This window comes from Oryzias latipes, chromosome 19 (genome assembly GCF_053564925.1).
Source record: "Oryzias latipes strain Hd-rR chromosome 19, Olatipes_Hd-rR_3.1".
Taxonomy (NCBI): Eukaryota; Metazoa; Chordata; class Actinopteri; order Beloniformes; family Adrianichthyidae; genus Oryzias; species Oryzias latipes.
In genome coordinates, this window is record NC_136255.1 from 18,048,434 (window position 1) to 18,071,212 (window position 22,779).

A 22,779-nucleotide genomic window follows, 5' to 3' on the forward strand; every position below is an offset into this window, starting at 1 on the left:
GAAAAAACTGCAAGTGCCACTAAAGTGTTCAAATATTTAATGAATGTAGCAGGTTTACATTGAAGACATTACATTCATTGACAACTTCCTTGACTTTAAAGTGATCATGATGCTTTTTTTTTAGCACAAAGTCAGCTAAGTCTGTCAGGCACTTGAGCTGTGATAAATACAGTGAATACATTTACAGTCCAATGCGCGGTGGCGGCCGGCGTCAGAGCAGCGGTTGATCCGACTCCGCGGTGTGGATCTTCTGCAGCTCACAAAGTGCTGCTCTCCAGCTTCAAATCCACCTTCATTTTCTGTTTCTCCATTACTGCTTCCAACTCTGTTGCCCTTCTTGCATCCTACCCAAAAAAAAAAAGCAGAAAGAAAAAACATGTTATTAAAATGCATTTTCATAGAGGGAATTCAGTGCTAAACACAAGTGGTTACATACACACAAAAATCAGATTTTGGTGGTTATCACATGACATCAATAACATAATGGGATAAAAATCGTCAGTTATGATCCATTATCACATTATGTGATTATATTTTTCAATATTCATGTATGGAAAGTGAAAAACAACTAAAATGTAGAATTTGCTGACCATATATTCCCCCAAATGGTGAAGAGGAAATTTCAAAATAAAATGTTGAATTCCTAAAGTGCATGTAGACTCAACAAATCTGATTGCCACAGTTATCTGATTACCTCTTATCGCTTTTTATAAACAGGCTCAGTGTAATGAGTTCGTGGACGTGTGACAAGTTTTTCTGACATAAGAAGTCAGATTTTTCTTCCCTTTTTGGAAATAAACTCCTTAATTTACCTCTAGCAGCGCTTTTTGCACAGTGAGCTGGCTGTAGACTCTGGTGCCCTCCTCTGGAATCACCTCTCGCAGCTCGTCTTTGGTGAGGGAGAACAGCTGAGCTCCTGTCAGCACACCCAGACATTTCACCGTTCTGGGGGAAAAAAATGACCAAAATGACGCTGAGTGCCAAGCTTCATAGAAAAAATTGACCGTCATGTAGCTGTGCTCCAAAAGGGAAGGACTCACGGCTCACTGAAGCCCTTCCCTCTTAGCCACTCGGTCACTTCCTCTGGAGGGGAGTGATAATCCAGAGGAACGCTGGTCTCCGAGGAACGAGGGATGACCAGAGGTTTGTTCAGGTTGGCTTTCCCGTTGGTCAGCCTCTGCAGCAGCTCATCGTTCACCAACATAACTGAAGAAAAAGATTGAAACGTTGGCCTGTCAAATTTTATACTTGAAAAGAAAATGGAGACAAACATAGTTCTGTTATTTTTAGGTTAAGATTTTTACTTTTTGTATATTTAAATGTACAGTTTTGTACCTTTGTCTGTTTCATCTGCTACTTGCACTGCTTGGTTGTAGGAAGGTAAGGTGTGAGGGCGCTGAGGGGAGGAGGAGGCCGTCCTGGGCAGGGCAGGAGGGCTGGGTTGGACTCCAAGGAGAGTTTTGGGTGGAGCATTTGCAGGAGGGGGAGTTGGAGCCTGCAGAGAAAAAAAAACAACATTGGGAATTCCTCCGAAATGCACAGGTGGAAGCACACCTGAGAGGCGCAAGTGATTTCTTACAGGGGGTGGTCCGTTGGTGGGGTGTTCTATGTGAGTCACTGGTTCTAGGATGTTAAAGGGCACAAAGCCGATCTGGTTGAATCGATTGCGACACTTCCACCAGCGTTTGGAGGATTCGATCACCTGTAGGACAGAAGAGCCGCAGGGAGTCGCATTTCATAAACTGAATTTGATTAACATTTCTAACAATAAAAAAAAAAAAAAAACTTCAATTTTTACCTCAAGAGTTTCTCCTTGTTGCACTGAAAGCTCACTATTATTCCTGGCTATGAAGTCATAACTGCAGCTGTAGAGTCTCTCTGCATCTGGAGGAAGTGCAACCCTTGGGGTAAAAAGAAACAAAAAAATATATATGTAGTCATGCAATCCTTGTACGCAAGATTGAAAACCCTTATTAAGCATAACCTACATGTCTTCATAGTTGTTTCTGTCTGAAAGACGCTTGGACTGAGGCGGCTGTTGCTACAAAGGACGTAAACAGGACAATGTTAATGATCAGTGTGTGGAAAAAAGCATAAAAGGCTGCAGGTGGTCACATGAAGCCCCACAGCACAAAAGAAACATCCTATTTTAAGACAAACTTCATTTATTCTATAAATAAATGAATTAATGAAACGTATTGAAGTTGGTGACTACAGATGAGCAGCTGCAATATCTGGACCTCAGGAGAGGAAACTGAAACTATTTCTCCCCTTAAGTTTAGTTCAATTCAATTAAAAGCCGATTCACAACTAATGTTGTCTCAGTACTCCACACTAAACGCAAGACATAGCAAATCCAGCAAAAAGACCTGAATATTTTTATTGCACTGAAGTTGCCAGTTTAATCAAATTAAAGCCAGACCCTGCTGTGTTTACAGACTGAAACAAAAAAGGAGCAAAGCCGGATTTGAGGGAAAGAGGAAACTGAACCCTATAACAGTTTTTGATGTTTTTGCTAAAATATTAAAGGCAAAAAGGTGCATAAAAATAACCCAGGTCAGCGAAGAACTGCATAATAATATCAAAGTCAAAGTCAGTTCTTTAAGGTTCAGAAGTTTAGAATCAAAGTTTGAATTTTGAGGTTAAATTTTTAATTTAGAAATTACAGTTTTGAATTTTAAGGTTAAAATTTTATTTTTATTTATTTTAAAATTTGAAACAAAAATAAGAGCGTTAAAGGAGAAAGTCGGCAAACTGAGACTAAAAGCCAAAAATTTTGACTAAAAATAACTTAGAATTTTGAGATTTTACTTTACTTTGGAATTATGGTAAGAAGACAAAATACATTGGAAATTTCATCAAGAAAGCCACAACAAACACAAATGTGTAAATAAAGTTAAGATTTTCCAAAAAAATTATATTACATTGTACCATCCTTTATTTATTTGTGATTTTTTTATTTTACATTTTTGACAGTTAAATAAATCCCTGATGTTCCCTTTGTGCCAGAAATAGACAGACAGTGGACACAAAAACATATTTTTGGTACAAACGGAACGTCAGATATTAAAAGGCTTTTTACACTATACTACTCCTTTTGTCTCTCCTCAGTAATGTTTTCAGTCACTCTGAGCACAAAGACATTCAGTATAACCAGCTAGTTCCAAATCCCAAACAAGTATTCCATACCTCTTGTTTTACGAGGAGAGCCTCATGCTTGTGTTGTGACTCAACCGGATCCTCCCAAACCTGCCCGTCCGCCCTCGCAGCTTCGGGCTTCCACCCATCCAAGAACACAGGAGTGTATGGAGCAACAGGTCCTCGGAGCTTAGATCTTAGAAGGACAGGACAATTCACAGCTTTGCTCCTTAATGTTACTTGAATATTTGTCTGATGGCTGAGGTTAGGTTACCTTGTTCCACAACAAATTCAGTTTCCATCTTGTCTTTGACGTTGATAATATAATTACTTTAATGTTCCTTATTTAGTCTATAATTCTTTTCAAGCTGCAAATAACCAATGTGTCCCAGTGGTACACGCTAGAATGTAGAATTTGGCCATATTTTACAGCTATTGTGTTAAAAAGTGAAAAAATAGTTTTTTTAAATATTCCATAAAGTTAAAAAAAATTAATTAAACTTAGCAGTTATTAAGTGATATGGATATATACTAGTAATTGTGGAGAATTTGTGTGTTTCTATATTTTATTACTGACCGGGGGTGTGTCCAGTTGGGGCCCAAAGACGTCCACAGTTGCTTCTCCTCTTCGTTCAGGGTTTCTTGCAGCAGGGAAATGGCGGAGTTAGTCATGGCAGGGCTGGACACTGCAGCTCCCATGGCTGGTCCCCCTGTTGTTTTCACCATCTGCAACACACCCAGATCCCATAGCATCACTGATAATGCCCTCAGGTGTTTAAACATGGCATGCAATGATAGAGCCAGCAAATGGAAGTAGACATTGTTACTCATTCTTTTGGTAAAACACACACATTCAAAGACACACATGCAATCCAAATAGCTGCTACCACACAAAGCAACATTCAGAGATCTCAATAAGTGACGCACGTGAGTTCTGACAATGCAAACAAAACGCTTGTGTTAAACCTGATTCATTTACGCGAAGCATCAACTGACACTCCATATCTTCTAAGGAAGTAGCACTGATATTTTGTTAAATACTTTTGTGGCATTATAGCAAAACACTACAAGTGCATTATTCTATTAGTTCTTTAAATCCCACCATGCCTTATTTGTAGACTTTGGAACAGGGTGGAACAGGGGGGCCTGACCAGTTGTAAAGACACAGCCCAGATCTAAACTCATTGTTTGAAAAGTCTACTGAGAGAACAGCCTGATCAAACACATTCCTCCTGATCGAGGTCAAACCTGTGTAAACACGGAATTCTAACCACACCGCAGAGCTACAAAAAGGACTCTCCATTACATAATATGTGTTTACCTGTTAGATCAATAGTTGGTAGAACAGCGGTTTAAATCACTGGGCACACAGCAAATGCATGTGTAAACATAAAACTATTCTACACACCTTTTAGTTTTCTTCTAAAGGCGTATCCTTTTTGACCTACACTGATGTAAAATGATCTCTGGGAAAGTTTCCATGCAGTCAATTTCCAATCTTTGACTGAGAATCAGCTGACAGCTGCACGAGAAAAACCTGCAATTTTTCCAGCCTTTATTTTTAGGTTAAACAACGTGGATTGTGAAACTTTGGTGCAGCAGATCCTTAACTAGAGAGGCAACATCACCACCCTGAATGACACTTTCCAAAGCCAGAGGCTTTACAACAAAAGGGAGATAAAAAGAACATTTTCAATGTAAGCAAATAAGATCAAAAGTTTTAAAAAAAAAACGACAGCATAATTAAATTAGTTAGATCAAATTTTGGATTGTACGCTTTTTAAAAACTTGTGCTTTTACTTTGTTTCATTAATTCATTTATCTTTTTCCGTCTCATGGGTTGACAGGAGTCATTTTTTTCTTCTGGAGATACATTTTGATCATTTATTGCCCTTTTGTAGTGATTCTTTTCTGTAATTTCCCTGCCATGAATCTTCATATCACTTTTTCCTCCTCTACACCCATCTGTCTCCCACTCATATATAGAGCGCTATATATTTCGGTGACACCAGCAGCTCCCCCTGCCTGCCTCTCTGAACCCGAAGGCTAGTGTACCTGGATGTTTCCATAGTCTAGATCTATGGAAAACAAGTTTATTTTAAGATGCTCATCAAATCCCGTAGAAGCTTTTTATACACACTGACAACACCTCGTGTCCACAGCAGGTGCTGAGGTGGAATTTATCACGCTGACTCACCATATCTAGAGGTTTGAACACATGATGCACAAGCTCCTCTGATGAAGGACTGACGATGGTTGATTTTAGACGGGCCTGATGAGCACAGATAGGGATTTATTATTAACTCAGAAAAACTATCAAAAAGATCCGTATATTCAGAAAATAATACACACCAGGAGGCTGAAGCAATATTTGAATTTCTGAAAGATTTCGACAAATTCCTCCGCCTGTGGGGGTTGGGCCTTTGCAGCAAGCATTTCATCTGTTGACAGACAAATACGTTGTCATTAGTTAACACAACAGTGCCGCATGATCTTAAAAGCCTGTTTTCATTGCTTCTCACCTTCAGCGCTTTGCTTTTTACTTTTCTTTTTCTTCTTGGTTTTCCTCTGTGATAGCACCAGCGCAGCATCCGCAGTCTGCTGCAACTTGCCCATGAAACTCTCGATGTCATCAAAACAGTGATTGAGGATGCCCTGAGGAAAGGCACAACCATTTTTTGTTGTTTGGCAGTTTAGATTGGAAATATAGGCACAGGTGACCTTATCGACTCAAAGGTGATGAAACGCCGTACCACTTCTCTCTCCGCTCGCAGGAAAGAAATATCAGGGCCGCCGTTTACACCATTTGCTGCTGAGTAAGAAGGCGGACAGTTCAGTTGCGGCCATTTTCAGTTCCTCCCCACTTTTCCCCCATATTTACATTTAAATACCACACCCTTCCAGAATCTTAAAGCTATTTCTGTGCCACTGTGAGGTTTTTCATTTTTTTACAATCATTTAGCACTAAATTGCATATTTTCCATCTGTCTAAGGCTGATTTGTCAGGTTTTCTCACCTCTGAGTCCAGGATATGGTGGGGGGTTGACTGGTGGGGGATTTGGAGCATGGGCGATAGGGTGGCTCGGTATTTCACGGGGTTCCAACATCTCTCCGTCTCTTGGAGAAGCCCTTAAAGAGGGGAAAAGAATTTCTCTTGGAATCTTGGATTACAAGTTAGCTTTTCGTTGAAAAACGCCTTTTTTGCGACATCCCATCGCCACCCTTCACAGATTGGCTTAAGTGATAAGAGACACAAATGTATAAAGCATTTGGAACAGTTTGAGAAGATCTTCTATTTGTTTTGCTGCTCAAACAATTACCTCCCTTTGTCCGTGATGGGACTCAATGAAATTCAACCCCTGTGACCTTAATCCATGGACAGAAGAGCAAACAGCCCAATTGTGCTAGATCATATCTGTATCATTGAATGCAAACATTTATGACTTTAAAACTGTTTTAAATACATTATTATATCATTGACATTATTGTAAGTAAAAAATGTCTAACTTTTCAGGCTCAAGGGCAAAAATTTCAAGGTGCTAACTAAAAGACTTTCAGAAGATTTTTTCGTTTAAAAGTCCACCAGCTGCCTTTCTTACCTGACAATTCGGGCCTTGGACTCGGAGTTTCCTTGAAAGACCAAAAAATTCAATATATATAATCCACTGAGGCTCTAAAACTGGACTCTGCGCCTGTCCTCCCTCCTCTGCTGTCTCTGCTTTCTGTCACTGTGGCCTTGCTGTCTTCCCGTGTCACGCCTTCTTAAGCTATGTGGAAACCAGCAAAACAAGTTTCTGTCCCTGTCAGCTGTTTACACTGTCATTGTGAGTTTCTCCCTCCCTTACCTTCGACAGGTGGACGGGTGTCACAAGTCTGCTTTGACTCATAGAACTTTGGGTGAGATGGCAGAGGCAGTGTTGATGACTGACCAGCTAAAACCTGAATCTGGTTTCGCAGAGTATTACACAGCCACACCAACACATATGAAATAAAAATCTGGACACTAGAAGGCCTTAGGAGACGTGTCAAACTCAAGGCCTGTGGGCCAAATGTGGCCCGCCATGTCATTTTATGTGGCCCGCCAGAGCATGAAAGTTTTTAATTTCTTAAAATAAAAATAAAAGCTGGTGTGTCTTTATTCATATCTAGGGGGAATCGGACTTGAAATATCGGATTGGGCAATTATACATTAGGATTTAAACACTGTCCATATAATCTAACCTGTCAGAATCAAATACTAAAGTAACAAGCAAACATATGTTTTCTATGCAACTGTAATTGTCACTTTAAAAAGTTAGGATAAATAAATAATGAGTTATTTAACATTAAGGAGTACAGTAGTTCAATTATTTTCATTACATTTGGTTACATGTATAAGTTATATCTGGCCCTTTGAGGACAACCACTTTGCTGATGTGGTCCTCAGTGAAACTGAGTTTGACACCCCTGCCTTAGGATACTGTCAAAATATTACAAGTGAGATTAAAAATGTAATTTCAGTACCTCAAAGGGTAAGGAGGGCTCTTGCCTCTAGTGGAAGAGGATGAAACTCCATGCGTGATGTCCTCACAGATTTGCTCTGCCTGTGAAAGAAAGTGGCGTCACCTGACAAACCCGAAGTAATGAAACTACCAAAACATCTGTGTCACTTATTCATTCAGGAAACACTAAAGACAGATACTCACCCTCACAGTTTCACAGCTGAAGAAAAGGATGTCAGGCTTAGTCTGTTCGGTTACTTGGCACACCAATAAAAGCATCGAGGGGAAGCGTTTCTCACTGGTAATGGAGTCACAGCGGTAGATGTTTTTGAGAGCATAACTCTCCACCTCCTCCTTCGTAAAAATTTGACAATATAATGAAAAGTATATTAGTTATTTCTAAGTTTAGACTGCATTTAAATATAGCATAATCAGGTACATAAAGAAAAAGGTACATAAATTAAATAATGGGCATAATGTTTCCTTCAAATTTTGCATTAATTTGTCACACATTTGAATAAAATATGCCTTTATGGAAAGATAAGCATGACAATAGGCAAGCAGCCTACACCCATATGAAACAGACCAAGTAGAATACATTCTGTCTTTTAGAGAGATGGGCTTAAAGAGGCAAAAACAGATGTTTAAGCAGAGCAACCGACTTTGATTTCCATGAAACATTAACATCCAGAAAAACTCCACCTATGCCACAAAACGATCACATATCCGCTCTTACCTGGGTTGTTATGTCTCGAAGATGAACACCCTCTCCATCAATATCTAAAAACATTTTTTGACTCCAAAGTTTGTTACTCTCAGCCAAAAAAGAGAGACGAGTCTGCGCCTCCTCCACACTCTGTACATCCCCATCCTGGAGTGAAAATGTCAGAAGATGCTGGAAATAAAAAGGACAACATGGCAACAATAAGAAAAATGACCCCTTTTATAATGGATTTAACAAAAATGAAAAATTAAAACTTTGTTTTGCTGGAAAGGGGTTAAAGTGTTTGTGTGTCAGACACAACTCACGTTAACAAGATGTCGTTTGAAGCTCATTGTTATTTAGTCGCTGTGTCAGCTCTGCTGTTGGTACAAAAAATTTGTTTAGTGGGAATTCAACAGGAAACAGTTGATTTATGAAGTACTGATGAGTTAAACAGAAGTTTAACCTTCTTTTCTGTGAGTCAACATTCTAAAAATGTGCCAATTGTGTTTTCTTTTTTTTATTCTGCCTTAACCTATCTTGTCTGCGCCTTTGTAACATGAGTTCATGCAGTGAGTTAGAGAGCTGCCTAACCAGTCTGGCTGCAGCACAATCTCACTATTCAATCTCACTGTTCCTCACTGACCATCAATGAAGGACTCACTGGAGTCACAGAAAGCAAATATTAGGAGTCACTTCCGAGGGCTTTCAGCTAATGCATCAAACTGTGTTGTAAAACTAACATTTGTTGATCAAATTAGGGCACATCACACTTTAAAATAAAGAACTTTTAAAAGAGAAATATGAAAATATGACAAAAAATATAAGGTCCCACACGTTAGTTATTATTTTGAAAAAGCATAAATACACATTAGACTGCATTTATTACTAAAGTGATGAAAGTAATATATTTTCAATCATCCACTTCTCTGGTTTTTCAATTAGTGAAAACAAACAACAACAAATAAAGACTCTTAAACTCTAACATGCAAAAAAAAGGTAGATCATTGGAAATGGATGCTGTTCAAAGACAATTAAGTTCTGTATCTAGTATTTGGGATTAAGAGGTATTTTACTGGTAAAGCTTTCATATTATAAATCAATTAAGATCCACAGAGAAAAGCAAAACATGAATGGTTGAAGAACGTACCAAAGCTGACGGGATCCAACAGCTTAGGTGATGATGATGTGTCTTCGTTCGTCTCCGCAGGTATTTTCACTTTGCTCTCGGGAGTTATGTCAAAGCAAAAGGAGTGTCACCTTATGAGTCCCGCCCAGCATCAACAGCACCTTAGAGATGAAAAATGTGCTCTTTTAGTCACCGCTTCAGGATTACATATACCATAATGAATGACAACTACGGGCAGATTATAATATATATATGTGTGGGTGTGTGTTTGGTCGCACTCCTTCAGCTATACACCTCAACTTTTCTGTTTAGTTTTTGTGTGTTTATAGAAAACTCTTCACTAGTTTGACATGATCTATAAAGTCTTGTACCGAGAACAAAGACAAAGCATAAACTCACGCGTGTGTAGGTTTAGTCCTCTCTTACGTTTTGTCCTCAACGCACCTCAGAGGTGTTCAAGCCCAACTTTTCAGCCAATCAGAAGTGGCAGTGGGCGGGGCCAGGTCACACTGACAATCGCAGTTGACTTTGCTGCAAAGGGTACTGAGAATACTTGTGTTAAATTCGTGTCAGATTTTTGATAACAACAGGTAAGCGGGTCGGACTTTCGTAGTGAAATATATATTAGATATGAATATGCGTTATTCATAATGTGGTCTGTCTGTTTGGGGTGATGACAACGATGCTTTTACCTACAGGACAGGCATACGTGGCAAAGAGAGCTTGTTTGTGTTTATAAAATGTGCTCACCCCACCAGTCTGACGGAAGGTGTGTGTGTTTTTATTTAGAAATCCATTTTAAATAGTTAAAAACTTTGTCTTTTTCATATATGGCTCTCGATGTTTTGTTTCGGTGTTGTTTTTAAATTATTCTTTAAATTTAAGCCCGTAAAAGTAAGAAAACAAGTTACACATCTTGGGAGAAAAGTTTGTTTAAGTCCTACAAACAAAAACGGAATGTTCTTAATTACGCAGTTATTGCTTTTAAGAGAAAGTGAATGTTTGCCTGCGGTTAATGATGTGAGGAAACTTAGCCTTAAAGTGTGTGTTAATGGCTTAGGAGACTATGATTTGATAGCCACTGGAATTTGTATTTTTAATAATAAATTATTGGTAAGAAATTTCATCAATGTCTAAATGGATTTGATATCATGTGGAGATATTTTCTGTTGTGTCTTTAAGTTAACGGACGTATTCCTTCCTCTGTTAGGATCGGCACTCGCAATTTCGTGCGGTCCCTAAACGCAGCATTGTAGGCGCGGTTATTGCATCACACGGAAGACTACAACATCGGCTTCAGGAAAGCCTTGAGCATCTAAAATACGCGGGTAAATGGGTTATAGCATGTTCTCGTGCGATTAAAACAACAACTTTTATAATTGTAGTGTAATGGTTTGTGTCTGATGTTTACCTATAAAAACTTGAACAAATAGGGATTTCGAGCGCGTGGTACGGTCCTTGTGGCAGTTGTAGTCGCACGTGCTCGTTATCTGAGTAAAGTAGCACGATGAAAGATTGTCGTCGATAGTTTCGCCTAAGGTCAGTTTTATTGTCATTAAAATGACACTTGTCGCTGCAGACTTGGTTTTTGTTTGTTTATTTATTTTCTGGCTCCCTTGTTTGTTGGAATGAGAAAGAATGTTACAACGTGGTTACTGGTAACGCACTCTGTCTGTTGCCTTGTCGCTTACAGCTATCATCATATTTATGCTAGTTACTAATGATCTACCAGTTATGTGAAGTATTTCCAGTGAGACTGTTTAATCTGGGATTATCCTAAACCCAAGGCAGAGTGAGAATACTTAAGTAATTCACCATCTGTTTGGTGGAAAAGCCGTTCTTGCTTCAGTTCAAAACAAGAAGCAAAAGAGCATTTCATTACTTTTGCAAAACTACATCAAACCTCCTTAGGTCTCCACAAACAAAACCATCAGGGTAGGAAAAGTATAGTTAGCTGATTTTTTTTTCTTTTTTTCTCACCTTGTTTTAGGTTTATTTTTACTTTAGATTCACATAATACAACAAATAAAATAAAAATTAGGACTTAAAAACTAAGTGCACTTTTACAAAAGACTTTCTAATCTTAGTTTAAAAATGTTTTTCCTTGAATTTAATCCTTTTTTTTAGACTATTAGCTATTTGAAACGTTTTGTATCTTTTCCCATCAGTTTTGTATTGCTTAATCTAAATTGTAAAAGCTGTTAAAGGAATATTGTTTTTAAGACTTTTTGGTTAAGATGGGTGGTTAACTATTAGATTTCGACTGCTCTATTACTGTTTTTTAATTGTGTTTTTTGTTTTATCTGTGTTATTTTACTATGTTATTCTTTTTTATATTTTACCATTTTGCTTTTTAATTAATTTATTCATTTAACATTTTAGCTATTTCATTGTTTTGAGTGCTGATGTCCAGTGCCTTTTTTAACTTTGGTCATTTTTAGGCACCATATAAATAAAAGTGATTCCTTTTTTCTTTTTTTTTCTCCTCCTGTGTGTGTCTAAACTGTAAATAAAGACAAAGAAACTAATTGATAATTAAAAATAATTACAACACCACTTAATTTTTCACTATAAAAGCTGCAGTGATGCACCTCTATGCAACACAATGATCAAATTTCCGCGATGCTGACAAAGTGTCAGATTTATTTTTGGTCATTAAATGGTCTTTTCTTCTGTGTTTTAGATGGAGAAACAGCCGTTGCCAGCTGATGATGACAAAACAGAAACGTTAGAGTCGGAGGTTGATGCCCTCACCGGTGAGGAGAGGCCGCAGTGCTCGTCGGAGCCTGCAGCGCGAGCAGGATGGAACAGCAAAATAGAGTATTTTTTGGCTCAGGTGGGATTCAGCGTCGGCCTCGGCAACGTTTGGAGGTTTCCGTATCTGTGTCATCAGAATGGAGGAGGTAAGAGCTGGAAGACAGGGAATTTAGTTTACAACAATCTTTGTATGTGTTACGCACAAGGGGTTAAGGTGGCGATTGAGTTCAGCGGGAAAAATGGAATTTCTTTATCACAGATGTTTATTTATTTTATTTGAGAAGAGATTCACAGATGGTTAACTCAAAAGAACAGCAAACAATCTGAAATTATTTAATATTTAGAGCTCTGTCATACAAACACCTGTTTCAACGTTAGACATTTTTAGAGTATCAGTGCATCCCCTTTTTTTCCCCATTCTGTCTAAGGTGCTTTTCTCCTGCTGTACGTTCTCCTGCTGCTGGTCTTGGGAATTCCTCTCTTCTTCCTGGAGCTGGCGGCCGGTCAGGCCATTCGGCAAGGCAGCATCGGAGTGTGGAAGTACATCTCTCCCAAGCTTGCAGGAATCGGTTACTCCAGCTGTGTGGTAATATAGAAATAATTTGCTTAATATGTTTCATCTCACCTAGAACTAGAATGAGAACTTTTCCACAGTTCTGAATTGATCATCTCTTTAGTTGAACGTTTAGGTCCATCGGATAACCCTGTTCTTACATTTCCTCAGGTTTGTTTTTTCGTGGCTCTTTACTATAATGTGATCCTCGCCTGGAGTCTCTTCTACCTTGGGAACTCCTTCCAGTACCCGTTACCATGGGAACAGTGTCCAAAACAGGGGAACATAACAGGTACACACAAAACTGCTGTGATGATGCAGCACTTTTACAATAATCCTGTCAATGTTGTTTAATTTGTTTCAGTGTTCCATATTTTAGTAGTATTGCTTTTTCTGAAACTCTAGTTTTAACAAAAAATGTTTATTTTTTATACAGTACACTTTTGAAGAACTGCCTTAAAAAAATCTGAAACAGGAACTAGATTAAGTGGAACTAACATACATGTTAGTCTAAATGCTATAATCTGACAAACTCACAGAATTATTTTTGTTGCCACTGACTTGAGCTTCCTAAAACACATCAGGAGGCACAGCTGCAGAACAGACCTACATGTGGTTTTGTATATTTGGACCAAATGGACAGTTTATCTCTGCTTTTTAAAATGAATTTTAGAGCAAGAGCTTTGCGCTCTGCTGACACAGCCATCTGGGAGTCATTATAGTTATTATAGTTTGTGTTTTGTAGTCGAGGCACATTTCTCAAAGGGAAATAATCGCATTTAGACAAGATGTTGAAAGAGAAATGTAATTTCCAGCTTCGACCATTAAAAATCCTACAGCACACACTTTGTGGGCGTGATGTTGCTGCATCTCTCCATCTTCTATAGGTGTTGCAGTCAATCCAGAACCCCCTAGTCCAGGGGTGGGCAATTATTTTGACTCGCGGGCCACATAGGGTTCCAAAAATTGGATAGAAGGGCCGGAGCAGGAGCAGATGCGTGGAGTGAGAAAGAAATAACATGCAATCTGGATGAAAACATTTGGATTGAAATGTTTTTAGGTTAAAACTTTTGTTCTCAATTTAGAGCCAATTGCACCAATGGCTTGATGTACCTAGAGCAGGTCCCCAAACTTTTTCTTGTGAGGGCCACAATAACTCTTTTTCTTTAAACTTCTTTTATCTTTCTGTTATTGTAAAACCCTATAATAAAGTTTTATTAATTCGTGATCCTTTTAATAAAATAAATGACACTATTTATGAAATTTTAAAAAATGACCAAATAACTGTGATTTTCAAAGACAAAAAGTCAGGAAAAAATATACTGATACATTAAAAAGAAAAACTAATAAACAGTCGATCCTCTCCAATCATTTTCCCGCTGAGACTTTGAGGGCTGCAGCTCCTCACATACCTTACAGCTTATGCTAAAACCGAGCAGCTGTGTCCTGCACGTCTGTTTCTCATCCAGTAATAATGAAAAAAAGCAAATTTCTATTTCTTCTGCTGCAGCTATGCATATATCTGTGTTCCCTTTTCACCAGTACAGAGTTCCCTCATTTATTGCAGGAGTTACATTCTAAAAATAACCGTGATCGGTGAAATCCACGGAGAAAGATTACAGACGTTTATGGCAGTAAAACTCCTCACTGCCCACTTTATGCACTTTTCTCAGACAGACATGAATATTTTCACCCTTTTCTCTTGTTTAGATTCTCAAACCTTCATAGAAATCAGGTCCACGATCTTAGAATGAAAACAAAGATCTGCTCGATTACAGATTTCTGTAGATCTAAAGAGCTCCACGTTTCTGTACAGGACACAGGGCACGGAGGAGATTGATTGACAAGGTCTCCGGCCAAACAGGACACAGAACAGGGTGCGCTGTTTAAAAAAAGCAGCATGATTGCTCTAAAAGAATGAGCTAAACTGGGAAAGATGAACTGCGATGTAGAAAAGGGAAAACTGTCTTTTGTTCTATTTGACAGGGATTTTAGAGGGTTTACAGTTGGAGCACAGACTGCAGAAGGGTGGAATAAAATGTCATGCAGGTTCAATGCAGGTTGTGATCGTGTTGCCAGATAAATATAAAAAACATGGGTCTCTGATATTGTTCAGTGGGCCGGACCAAACATGGATCTAGCCAGTTTTCCCACCCCTGCACTAGTCTCTGTTTATCATCTAGACTGAAACTCATGATTTAGGAGTTTGTACTGACAGTTTCATCCCTGAGTTCTTATCTATTAAAACATGGGATATGCAAGACATGTTTAGATTTTTTAATGAAAAATATTTATCTCTGTGTTAAAATGCACAACTTTTATAAAAAAGCACTTTTTCATACCAGTGAAAGAATGTGAAAGGAGCTCCCCCACGTCGTATTTCTGGTTCCGGAAAGCTTTGGACACCACCGACTCAATCGATGAGGTGGGTTCCTTCAACACCAACATGATCTGCTGTCTGCTGGCGGCCTGGACCATCGTGTGCTTGGGGATGTTCAAAGGCATCAAATCCTCCGTCAAGGTATTCCTCCAACACGTTTCCAGCAGATGACATCACATCTCTCCTTTCCAATCTTTTGCTTTTTTAGCGTAATTGAGTCAGGAATTGGTTGAATGTAACTGCTTTAAAGCGAACTCTTGCTGGACCCACTCCGATGAAAATTGTTAGTGTTTTTAACATATTCTCGTGGCATTCATCTTGAAATTGCATTTCTGAGTATTTCTTTATTCAGATTATTGTGAATCAGGAGGAGACGAAAAATGCTGTTGGCAAAAACGTTTAAGAGTGATATACAAGTTACTACGATGAGCCACAAGCTCCCTGCACCGGTAATGTTAGGTTGAGGTTGTGAGGGTTGTAAGCTAGTGGGAGAACACATAAACAGATTGGAGATGGGAAGGCGGCAGGCTTACTCCGTTCCTACAATCCCACGTACAACTCAGTGGGGAATTTCTGATAAACTCCTGCCGCTCCGCAGAAACTATGTCCTTGAAAACGACAGTCTTTTTCTTCTTCTTTTTTTCTTTCTAAAAATGGCATAATTCTAATTAAAAGACCACTGGGAACATTTTTAAAATAGATTAAAAGGTGATTGGAGTGGATCCTTGAACATTAGCCAGACCTTTGCTCGGTCATCTGCAGGAATGCAGTAGCTAGCTAATGTTGAGGGAAAACATTAGAAATAGCTTGAAAAGAAAAATGTATATATAAACTCTAACTTGCTTAGAAACTTTACCTCCTGTTGTGGTTCTTGCAGATTTAATGTGGTCAAATCTCTATCACATGCTTGGCTAGGATTGGAGTTACTGTACATAACAGAATCAGTGGAATGTGTGGCTCAAGTGTTGACCTACATTAACCCAGAATCATCTTTTGTTTTTACTTAAATCCTGATCATTTTCATGAACATGCGCCCCAGTTCTGTTTTTTCTAGAACAGTAGAGCAGTAAACATAAAACCAAAAATTGAAAGATGAAGGTGTGGGGAAAAAAAACAACCATGGATATAGTAAAAAACAGGGTCATGATGACGAGAGCTGTTGTACAAGCACCCGGCTTGGAACCTCTTTCCATGTTAAAAAAAAAAAAAAGCATTGACAATTATTCGTTTTAAAAAAACTGTTGGCTATTTGCTAATATGGACGATACAAAGGGGAACTGGAAAACCTATAGCTTAAAATAAAAGTCCAAATATTTCTCAAAATGGTTTAGCGCCATTGAGGCCACACTGTGACCGCTTTGTGTTATTCATTTATTTTGTTTCCTCTCCCTACACACACATATAAAGACGCACGTGCGCACACAAAGACACGCACACACACAGCTCTTTATTACTTTTAGCTAGATTTTGATAAACAGACCGGAAGCTGAAGTCTATTAAAATGTTAATTTTTCTGTAATAAATGGACAAACTAAAGACTCTATGTTAAAAACATAAAGTCACAGGGAATGGAAGTTTGACATAGTGGCATAAAAGCTGCTTTATTTCCTTTTCTAGAGGATTAAACAGACTGCAAAGACTTGTTTGTTGGTCAGCTTACTTTCGACACATGAACCATAAATCCTTTGTCTTATGTAGCATTACCCTCTGGGCTTTAGTGAGATGCTAGTTTGACAGTTGTGTTGTAAAGTGACTGCAAGAGACCAGAAGTTCTCCCACCAGCAGAAAAAAACACAAGTGAGAATACTTTAAAAAAGAGAGAGAGATTCATAGAAATACTCATTTTCATTCTCCTCATTTCCTAGGTGATGTACTTCTCCTCCATCTTTCCCTACGTGGTGCTTATTTGTTTTCTTGTGAGAGGATTGATGCTGGAAGGAGCCATGGACGGGATCATTTACATGTTTTACCCTAAGGTACACATTTATACAAGTGTGTATGCATGGATGTTGTTTTGCTTGACTCATCTTTTCTTCCTGCTGTGCCCCTCCAGCTGGAAATCTGGGCAGACCTGCAGGTTTGGCTGCAGGCAGCCACTCAAGTTTTCTTTGCCTTGGGTCTCGGGTTTGGCTCCATCATTGCCTACTCCTCTTACAACCCTAAAAACAACAACTGTCACCGAGATGCCTTCACTGTCTCTTTTATCAACTTCCTCACGTCCGTGCTGGCCTCTCTGGTGGTGTTTGCTGTTCTCGGCTTCCATGCTAAAGTCAAAGTCGATGCTTGTATTGCCGGGTATGTTCAACAAGAAGAAGGCATTGGAGCAAATGTGATGTGAGATGACATTCACTGACGTGTGATTATCTAATTTTTTTTTTTTAACTTTTAGTAACTTGAAGCAACTATCAGAGCTTTATCAACATGGTTTCATCGACCAAACTCAGATGCCCACCTTCAACTCCTCTGATTCCAGCCCTGTGGCTCCAGAGGTCTACAGCAGTTGGTTCAAAGAGTATGGAAGTAAAGTCTCTGCTTATTTAACAGACTGTGATCTTGAGAAAGAGATGCAAAAAGTAAGATGAGACTTACAGATGCTTTTCAGTTTGTTTTGATGGTTTGTTATTTCTTATTTGACATTTGTGTTGGTCTTTAGGGCGTCAAAGGAACAGGTCTGGCTTTTATTGCCTTCACAGAGGCAATGTCCCGCCTGCCTGGCAGCCCATTCTGGTCTGCACTCTTCTTTCTCATGTTGCTCAATTTGGGCCTCAGCACCATGTTTGGCACCATGGAGGGCATCCTTGCTCCACTCACTGATCGCTTCAAAACCCTGGCAAAAAACAAGACCAAACTTACCAGTAAGTACCTGTTTATTTATTTATTTTTTATTCAACTATTCTATTGACATTACTATTTTACTGCATCATGCTTGTATGACTAGCAGAAAGGCCTGTTAGTTAAAACATGCTGTACCTGCAGGGTTGTGTACATCCCTCACAAAGGGTTTTGTTTCACACTGATGCGTGCCTTGCTCTAGTTTTTAGCTGCATCATTGGCTTTGTCATCGGCTTGCTCTTCACCCAGCGCTGTGGGAACTACTTTGTTACCATGTTTGACGATTACTCCGCCACCCTGCCCCTCATTATTGTGGTGGTCTTTGAGTGCTTCAGTGTGTCTTGGCTTTATGGTGCCGATAGGTGAGGAAGAATTTCATTTAGCTTCCTTGAGGATGTCTGAAAGTCCAACGTTTGAGTCAGCGCTGTTTGTTTTTCCTTTCCCAGATTCCTTGATGACATCGAGGTGATGTTAGGCTGGCGCCCCCCAATCATTTACAAATATCTGTGGAAATATATTTGCTTGTTGGCCATGGTTGGACTGCTGGCAGTCACCACTATCCGCACCTTCATCAAACGGCCAACTTACACGGCGTGGAACCAGGAAACGGTAAGAACGTTTTAGCTCAAACTGCAAAAACTCAGACTTTTATGTTTCAGCAAAGTCTTCAAGCAGACTTGTTTAAACCCCAAGAGCTGCAGAGTAAAGCTCATGCATATTTATATTACATTAAACTGTCGCTCTCCTTTCATACTCTTTGCCACATGAGAGAAAAAAACACAGTCGATGCTTTTGGTTGTTTAATTCTTCGAGTGATTAAATAAAATTCAAATGTTCAGGCCTCAAACAGTGATCTGCCGTACCCCGACTGGGCTCTGGCTGTGCTGGCACTGCTGATCCTATTCGCCATGATGCCCGTCCCTGTGGGGTTGATCCACTCCTTCCTGCAGGATCGGAAAAAGCCATCCAGAGACACAGAGGCTGGTCAGTACAGCATCGTTAACACAGATGAAACTCCCATGACTGAGCTGGACTTCAGAAATGGCGTTGCTACCTCAATGTCCTAACAATTGGAAAAGACGAGACCCACAGTGTGCCCTGAAGTGGACAATAAAAAAAAACTATTTTATTTGACTGTGCAACACCAATATTTAATATATTACCCTGTGTATTATTAGTACTGAACTGAATCTTTATGTAAAAGTGAAAAGGGATTTCCTTTTTTTTCTTTAAGTTTCAGCAAAAATCCTCTAAAAAAATCACTTGAAAATGGGGCATAAATGACATATTCATGTTTAAAAACAAGTGAAATTCACAAAAGTTGCTATTTTTCTATGTAAAAATGTCTTCCAACTGACCAAATATTGAATATTTGTTACGTTAGCTTGAAATGGGCAAAATGTTTAATATTAACTGTTTTTTTAAAGTGATCCAATGTTGCTGTTTTTTAACATTTGGTTCATTCTATGAATGATCAATACACTTTGTATTTGTCTACTGTTCTCCACTGATTTAAAGGATTTAAAGACTTTTTTTCATAAACTGGAAATGCAGTTTGTCCAAATCCAGGGGATTAAATTAGAGACTGATGGATGACTGATGTAAAAAAAAAACAACAGACAGGCATGTCTAAACTGGAATTAACACTTTAGTACAGTTTTAGTCATCCACACTCATTGTTCTATCAGTGTGTTTGACTCACTATTCTTTAAAACAACTTCTCACTGCCAAATTTTCACCTAGTAATTGTTTCAAACACTATTCAACTGTGTTCACAGCCTAAAAACCAGGCCTAAAAGTTTGGTTTCAGCTTTAGTTAAGAACAAATGCAGGTAATCCTCGTGATGTGTTGACTTCGTTCACCTAAACACCTGTCAGAACTTCAGCAGATCTTTGTCAAAAGAAATTTATAAGTTCAGACTGATGAGCCTTACCACTGTGATGCCTTCATGCTCTGTTTCCTGCTCTGTATTTCTGACAACACTGTTTCATCTTAGACATCATCATAGTGTGGATGTTATTTATTACAGCATTCAGCATTTTAAGGGCTTAGAAAGGAATAGGAACAAATTAGAGGAATTTGTAAACTTGTAATGCTGGAAAATAAAAATAGGACTTTAGCACATGTTTGACGATTATTTTTCTTTAAAATGGCTACTTTGTCAATGGGGAGGAGCCATTTCTCCATAGAAAAGATTCAGTGTAAAAAGATGTTCTAGAAGAAGCAATGTTTCTGAGTTTCCATGTGCAGCAAAAGTCTGTTTTATTTTTATTTTCTGAAGCTGTGGCTGTTCCTGCATAAAATGTTATTCCTAAGGCTCCAAACATCTCCAAACACAGGAGCTGAACCCTAACATTTCCACGTACAAAGATATAAATGAGCTTTGTGTTATGTCAGCTCCAGCTACAGTGCAGTGTTTCCCCGCTGATTCGCGTTTAAACATTCGCGGTTTTGCGTATTTGCAGATTTTTTTCCAGTCACGTGACTTCTCCGGTTTATCACAAAAACTCAGACAACTCAAGACGCTTGTAGGAGACTGAGGAGGTGCTGGGGGGAGGAGGGGAGTGGAGATGAAGACCATGCCAGGCTGTCGGCTTCCTTGCCAATATTTTCTCCGGTTCCCTGAATTCAGCGGACTCAGAAGCAGCCAGAAAATATACTGATATGCTGAGGAAGATAATCACTGAGAATAACTATCATCCAGAGCAGGTGTTAATATGAATGAAAGTGTCTCACTTAACTGATGAAGGGGCTTCGAAGCACAGGCTCCTGGTTTTAAGGCACAGAGTGACACTCATAATGTGCGTTATAAAGTACGCTACGGTATAAACGAATAAAAAAAAACGTTCTGTTGAGCAATGTTCAAATGTTCTTTAATACATGTTTTACAAATCATCAGACATGTTTCAGGAGGGTTTATGATGAGTAAGGATCGGTGACGGACATTCTTCAGCCGCAGTGGTGGGTGGGTGGGGGTTCTCCGTATCTGTGGATTCTGCACATTCGCCCGTGTCTCTAGTCCCTAACCCCCGCAAATACAGGGGGAATACTGTACTACCATTTAGTGTTGAATGAGGTAATTACAGATCATTGTAAACAACAGTCAGTCAAGTAACCAGGAGGTATATATGTAAAGATGAAATTTTATTTTTTTGTAAATATGTATGTAGTGTGTGTAAGAAGTACTTTTATACACATAGTAAACACTTTGTATATCTGTCACTTTGAACCACAAACCTGCTTTTTATTGTTCTGTAGAAAATTAGGAGGGTGTGTTAAGTTCCTTCAGATATCAGGACAGTATCTGGCCTCTTTCAGGGTTTTCCTGTTTATATGGCAGCATTGTTACACCTGAATGAGCCATGTGATTTAATCCACAGTGTTTGTTTTCCTCTGTGTCTGAGCCAAAAACATGAGTAAAAGGTAAGTTTTGGCTCTATTTTGCCGTCTGGTAGACTTCCCTCTGCTAAAGTTAGAAGCAGAATATTTTATTAAAAAAAATTCTTTTGATTATTGTTATGCATTTAAACATTGAACTGTGACAATAGTTTGCATGAAGTAAAAAAAAAACATTTTGGTTTAAAAAAAGTAAACTGCACCTTTAGTCTGTTTTTACATTTGAATAAAAGTTGGTCATCATCAACGGAAAAGCGATGAAGGTTTAAATAAAGCACTTCTTATCAACATTGCAGCCAAGAAAGTACATCTGAAAATAGCCAAGTTGTGCTATTGTAGAAATGTTTCTATATTTCCATAAAAAAGGTTATTCCAGATGTTTTTTTCTTTCATTTTCTTAATATCGAGTGGTTTTATGATCAGATCAACATGAATGTTCCTGTGATCCACGTGCCTTCAACTAAAAGTAACAAAGGTGTTTAAACCATTTTTACAGTTTTCCATAGTATGTTTTTGTTAAACTATAGTGTATACGTTGTATGGTTGGATTTTAAAGACGAATTGATGTATCATTTCTGTTTTTGTTCTTAATAAAAGAAAACTTTGAACACATTTTGTTTGTCGCTTTCTTGTAACTAAGGATGAAGTTTTATTAAGTGTCTGCACATATTTTCTATACATCACATGTCCACTTTTGTTCAAATTTGTGATCTCTGGCGCATTAGGTGGTTGTATCACTTTCCTGTTGGTCCAGATATGCTGAAAGGTTTTGGAACATTTTTGTTCTCGTGTTTCTGACAATAACATGCCTCCATCACCTGCTGTGTGTGCTGCTTATCTGGGCTGTAATCTGCCTGGGAAAACTGAAGCAGATGGGAACCTGGGCCAAGGTAAATGTAAGGAGAGGCAAAATAAAGGAAAGGTTTGTTTTTCCCACAAGCTGTGCAGACCCTATCAACATGTCAGCGTTTGAAAGCAGATTTTACTTTCTAATGTTGTGTCTATAAAAGTCTGGCTGCTTTTTTTTAAATTTTTTTTGCAGATCGAGTGCAGGTGGCTTGAAACATGATCGTCTGTGCTGCTGACCTTTTGAAGCTATTTTGCTTTTCTCAGCAGTCTTTTGCACTGCTTTTTTCTGTTAGTTCCTAGAACTGTTGTAGAAGTCTCTCTTCAGAACTGGAAATATGGTAAACCGAAAAGTATCACCTTATTTTAAGGAACAAAGAAAAAAAACAAAAAAATGTTCTTGCTCATATACATTGCAGGTTGGAGAGAACAGGAACGTACAACCTGATGATTTTTAAGGTTTATTTTTCTGTTTGTACATCTAAATAATTTTAATCAAGCACAATTAATTTAAAATATATCTTGAATACTTTTAAAATGATCCAATAAGGATTTTATTGAAT

General features: G+C 38.6%; 2 protein-coding genes across 11 annotated transcripts; one reads left to right on the forward strand and one right to left on the reverse strand.

The window, feature by feature from the left end:
* Positions 1–20: 20 nt before the first annotated feature.
* On the reverse strand, positions 21–9,983 carry eps8l1b (EPS8 signaling adaptor L1b). Of its 6 annotated transcripts, none has more exons than XM_078937810.1 (20): positions 9,851–9,983; positions 9,473–9,612; positions 8,649–8,699; positions 8,356–8,514; positions 7,824–7,973; positions 7,642–7,721; positions 6,155–6,267; positions 5,892–5,947; positions 5,661–5,793; positions 5,491–5,579; positions 5,336–5,410; positions 3,716–3,864; positions 3,190–3,334; positions 1,989–2,041; positions 1,799–1,901; positions 1,580–1,702; positions 1,336–1,495; positions 1,041–1,206; positions 813–945; positions 21–344 (listed from the first exon to the last, which is right to left on the reverse strand). In XM_078937810.1, exons 3-20 carry the CDS (start codon positions 8,673–8,675, stop codon positions 258–260), a joined length of 2,001 nt encoding a protein of 666 aa, XP_078793936.1. In that variant the 5' UTR covers positions 8,676–8,699; positions 9,473–9,612; positions 9,851–9,983; the 3' UTR covers positions 21–257. The 6 variants fall into 6 exon arrangements, with proteins under 6 accessions (XP_078793936.1, XP_023805255.1, XP_023805257.1 ...); XM_023949487.2 differs by having other exon boundaries at positions 5,892–5,950; XM_023949489.2 differs by having other exon boundaries at positions 8,649–8,702.
* On the forward strand, positions 9,912–21,982 carry LOC101168248 (sodium-dependent neutral amino acid transporter B(0)AT2). 5 transcript variants are annotated; one of them, XM_078937811.1, is made up of 13 exons: positions 9,963–10,041; positions 10,662–10,779; positions 12,135–12,354; positions 12,637–12,794; positions 12,933–13,053; positions 15,107–15,282; positions 17,007–17,117; positions 17,195–17,436; positions 17,531–17,714; positions 17,795–17,996; positions 18,176–18,335; positions 18,420–18,582; positions 18,813–21,982. In XM_078937811.1, the coding sequence occupies exons 3-13, from the start codon at positions 12,135–12,137 to the stop codon at positions 19,038–19,040; spliced, it is 1,965 nt and encodes a 654-aa protein (XP_078793937.1). In that variant the 5' UTR covers positions 9,963–10,041; positions 10,662–10,779; the 3' UTR covers positions 19,041–21,982. The 5 variants fall into 5 exon arrangements, with proteins under 5 accessions (XP_011486479.1, XP_078793937.1, XP_078793938.1 ...); XM_004080538.4 differs by lacking the exon at positions 9,963–10,041 and adding an exon at positions 10,169–10,220; XM_011488177.3 differs by lacking the exon at positions 10,662–10,779 and having other exon boundaries at positions 9,912–10,041.
* Positions 21,983–22,779: the final 797 nt, after the last annotated feature.

Excerpts from the sequence above, each read along its gene's own strand:
- eps8l1b (XM_023949487.2), bottom strand. The coding sequence starts at position 8,675 with ATGAGCTTCAAACGACATCTTGTTAAC. Across the intron at positions 3,865-5,335 it reads TGTTCAAACCTCTAGATATG|ATGGTGAAAACAACAGGGGG; the intron begins GTGAGTCAGCGT and ends GGTGTGTTGCAG. Across the intron at positions 2,042-3,189 it reads CTCTCCTCGTAAAACAAGAG|CAACAGCCGCCTCAGTCCAA; the intron begins GTATGGAATACT and ends CGTCCTTTGTAG.
- LOC101168248 (XM_011488177.3), top strand. The coding sequence starts at position 12,135 with ATGGAGAAACAGCCGTTGCCAGCTGATGATGACAAAACAGAAACGTTA. Across the intron at positions 17,118-17,194 it reads TTTACATGTTTTACCCTAAG|CTGGAAATCTGGGCAGACCT; the intron begins GTACACATTTAT and ends GTGCCCCTCCAG. Across the intron at positions 17,715-17,794 it reads TTGAGAAAGAGATGCAAAAA|GGCGTCAAAGGAACAGGTCT; the intron begins GTAAGATGAGAC and ends GTTGGTCTTTAG.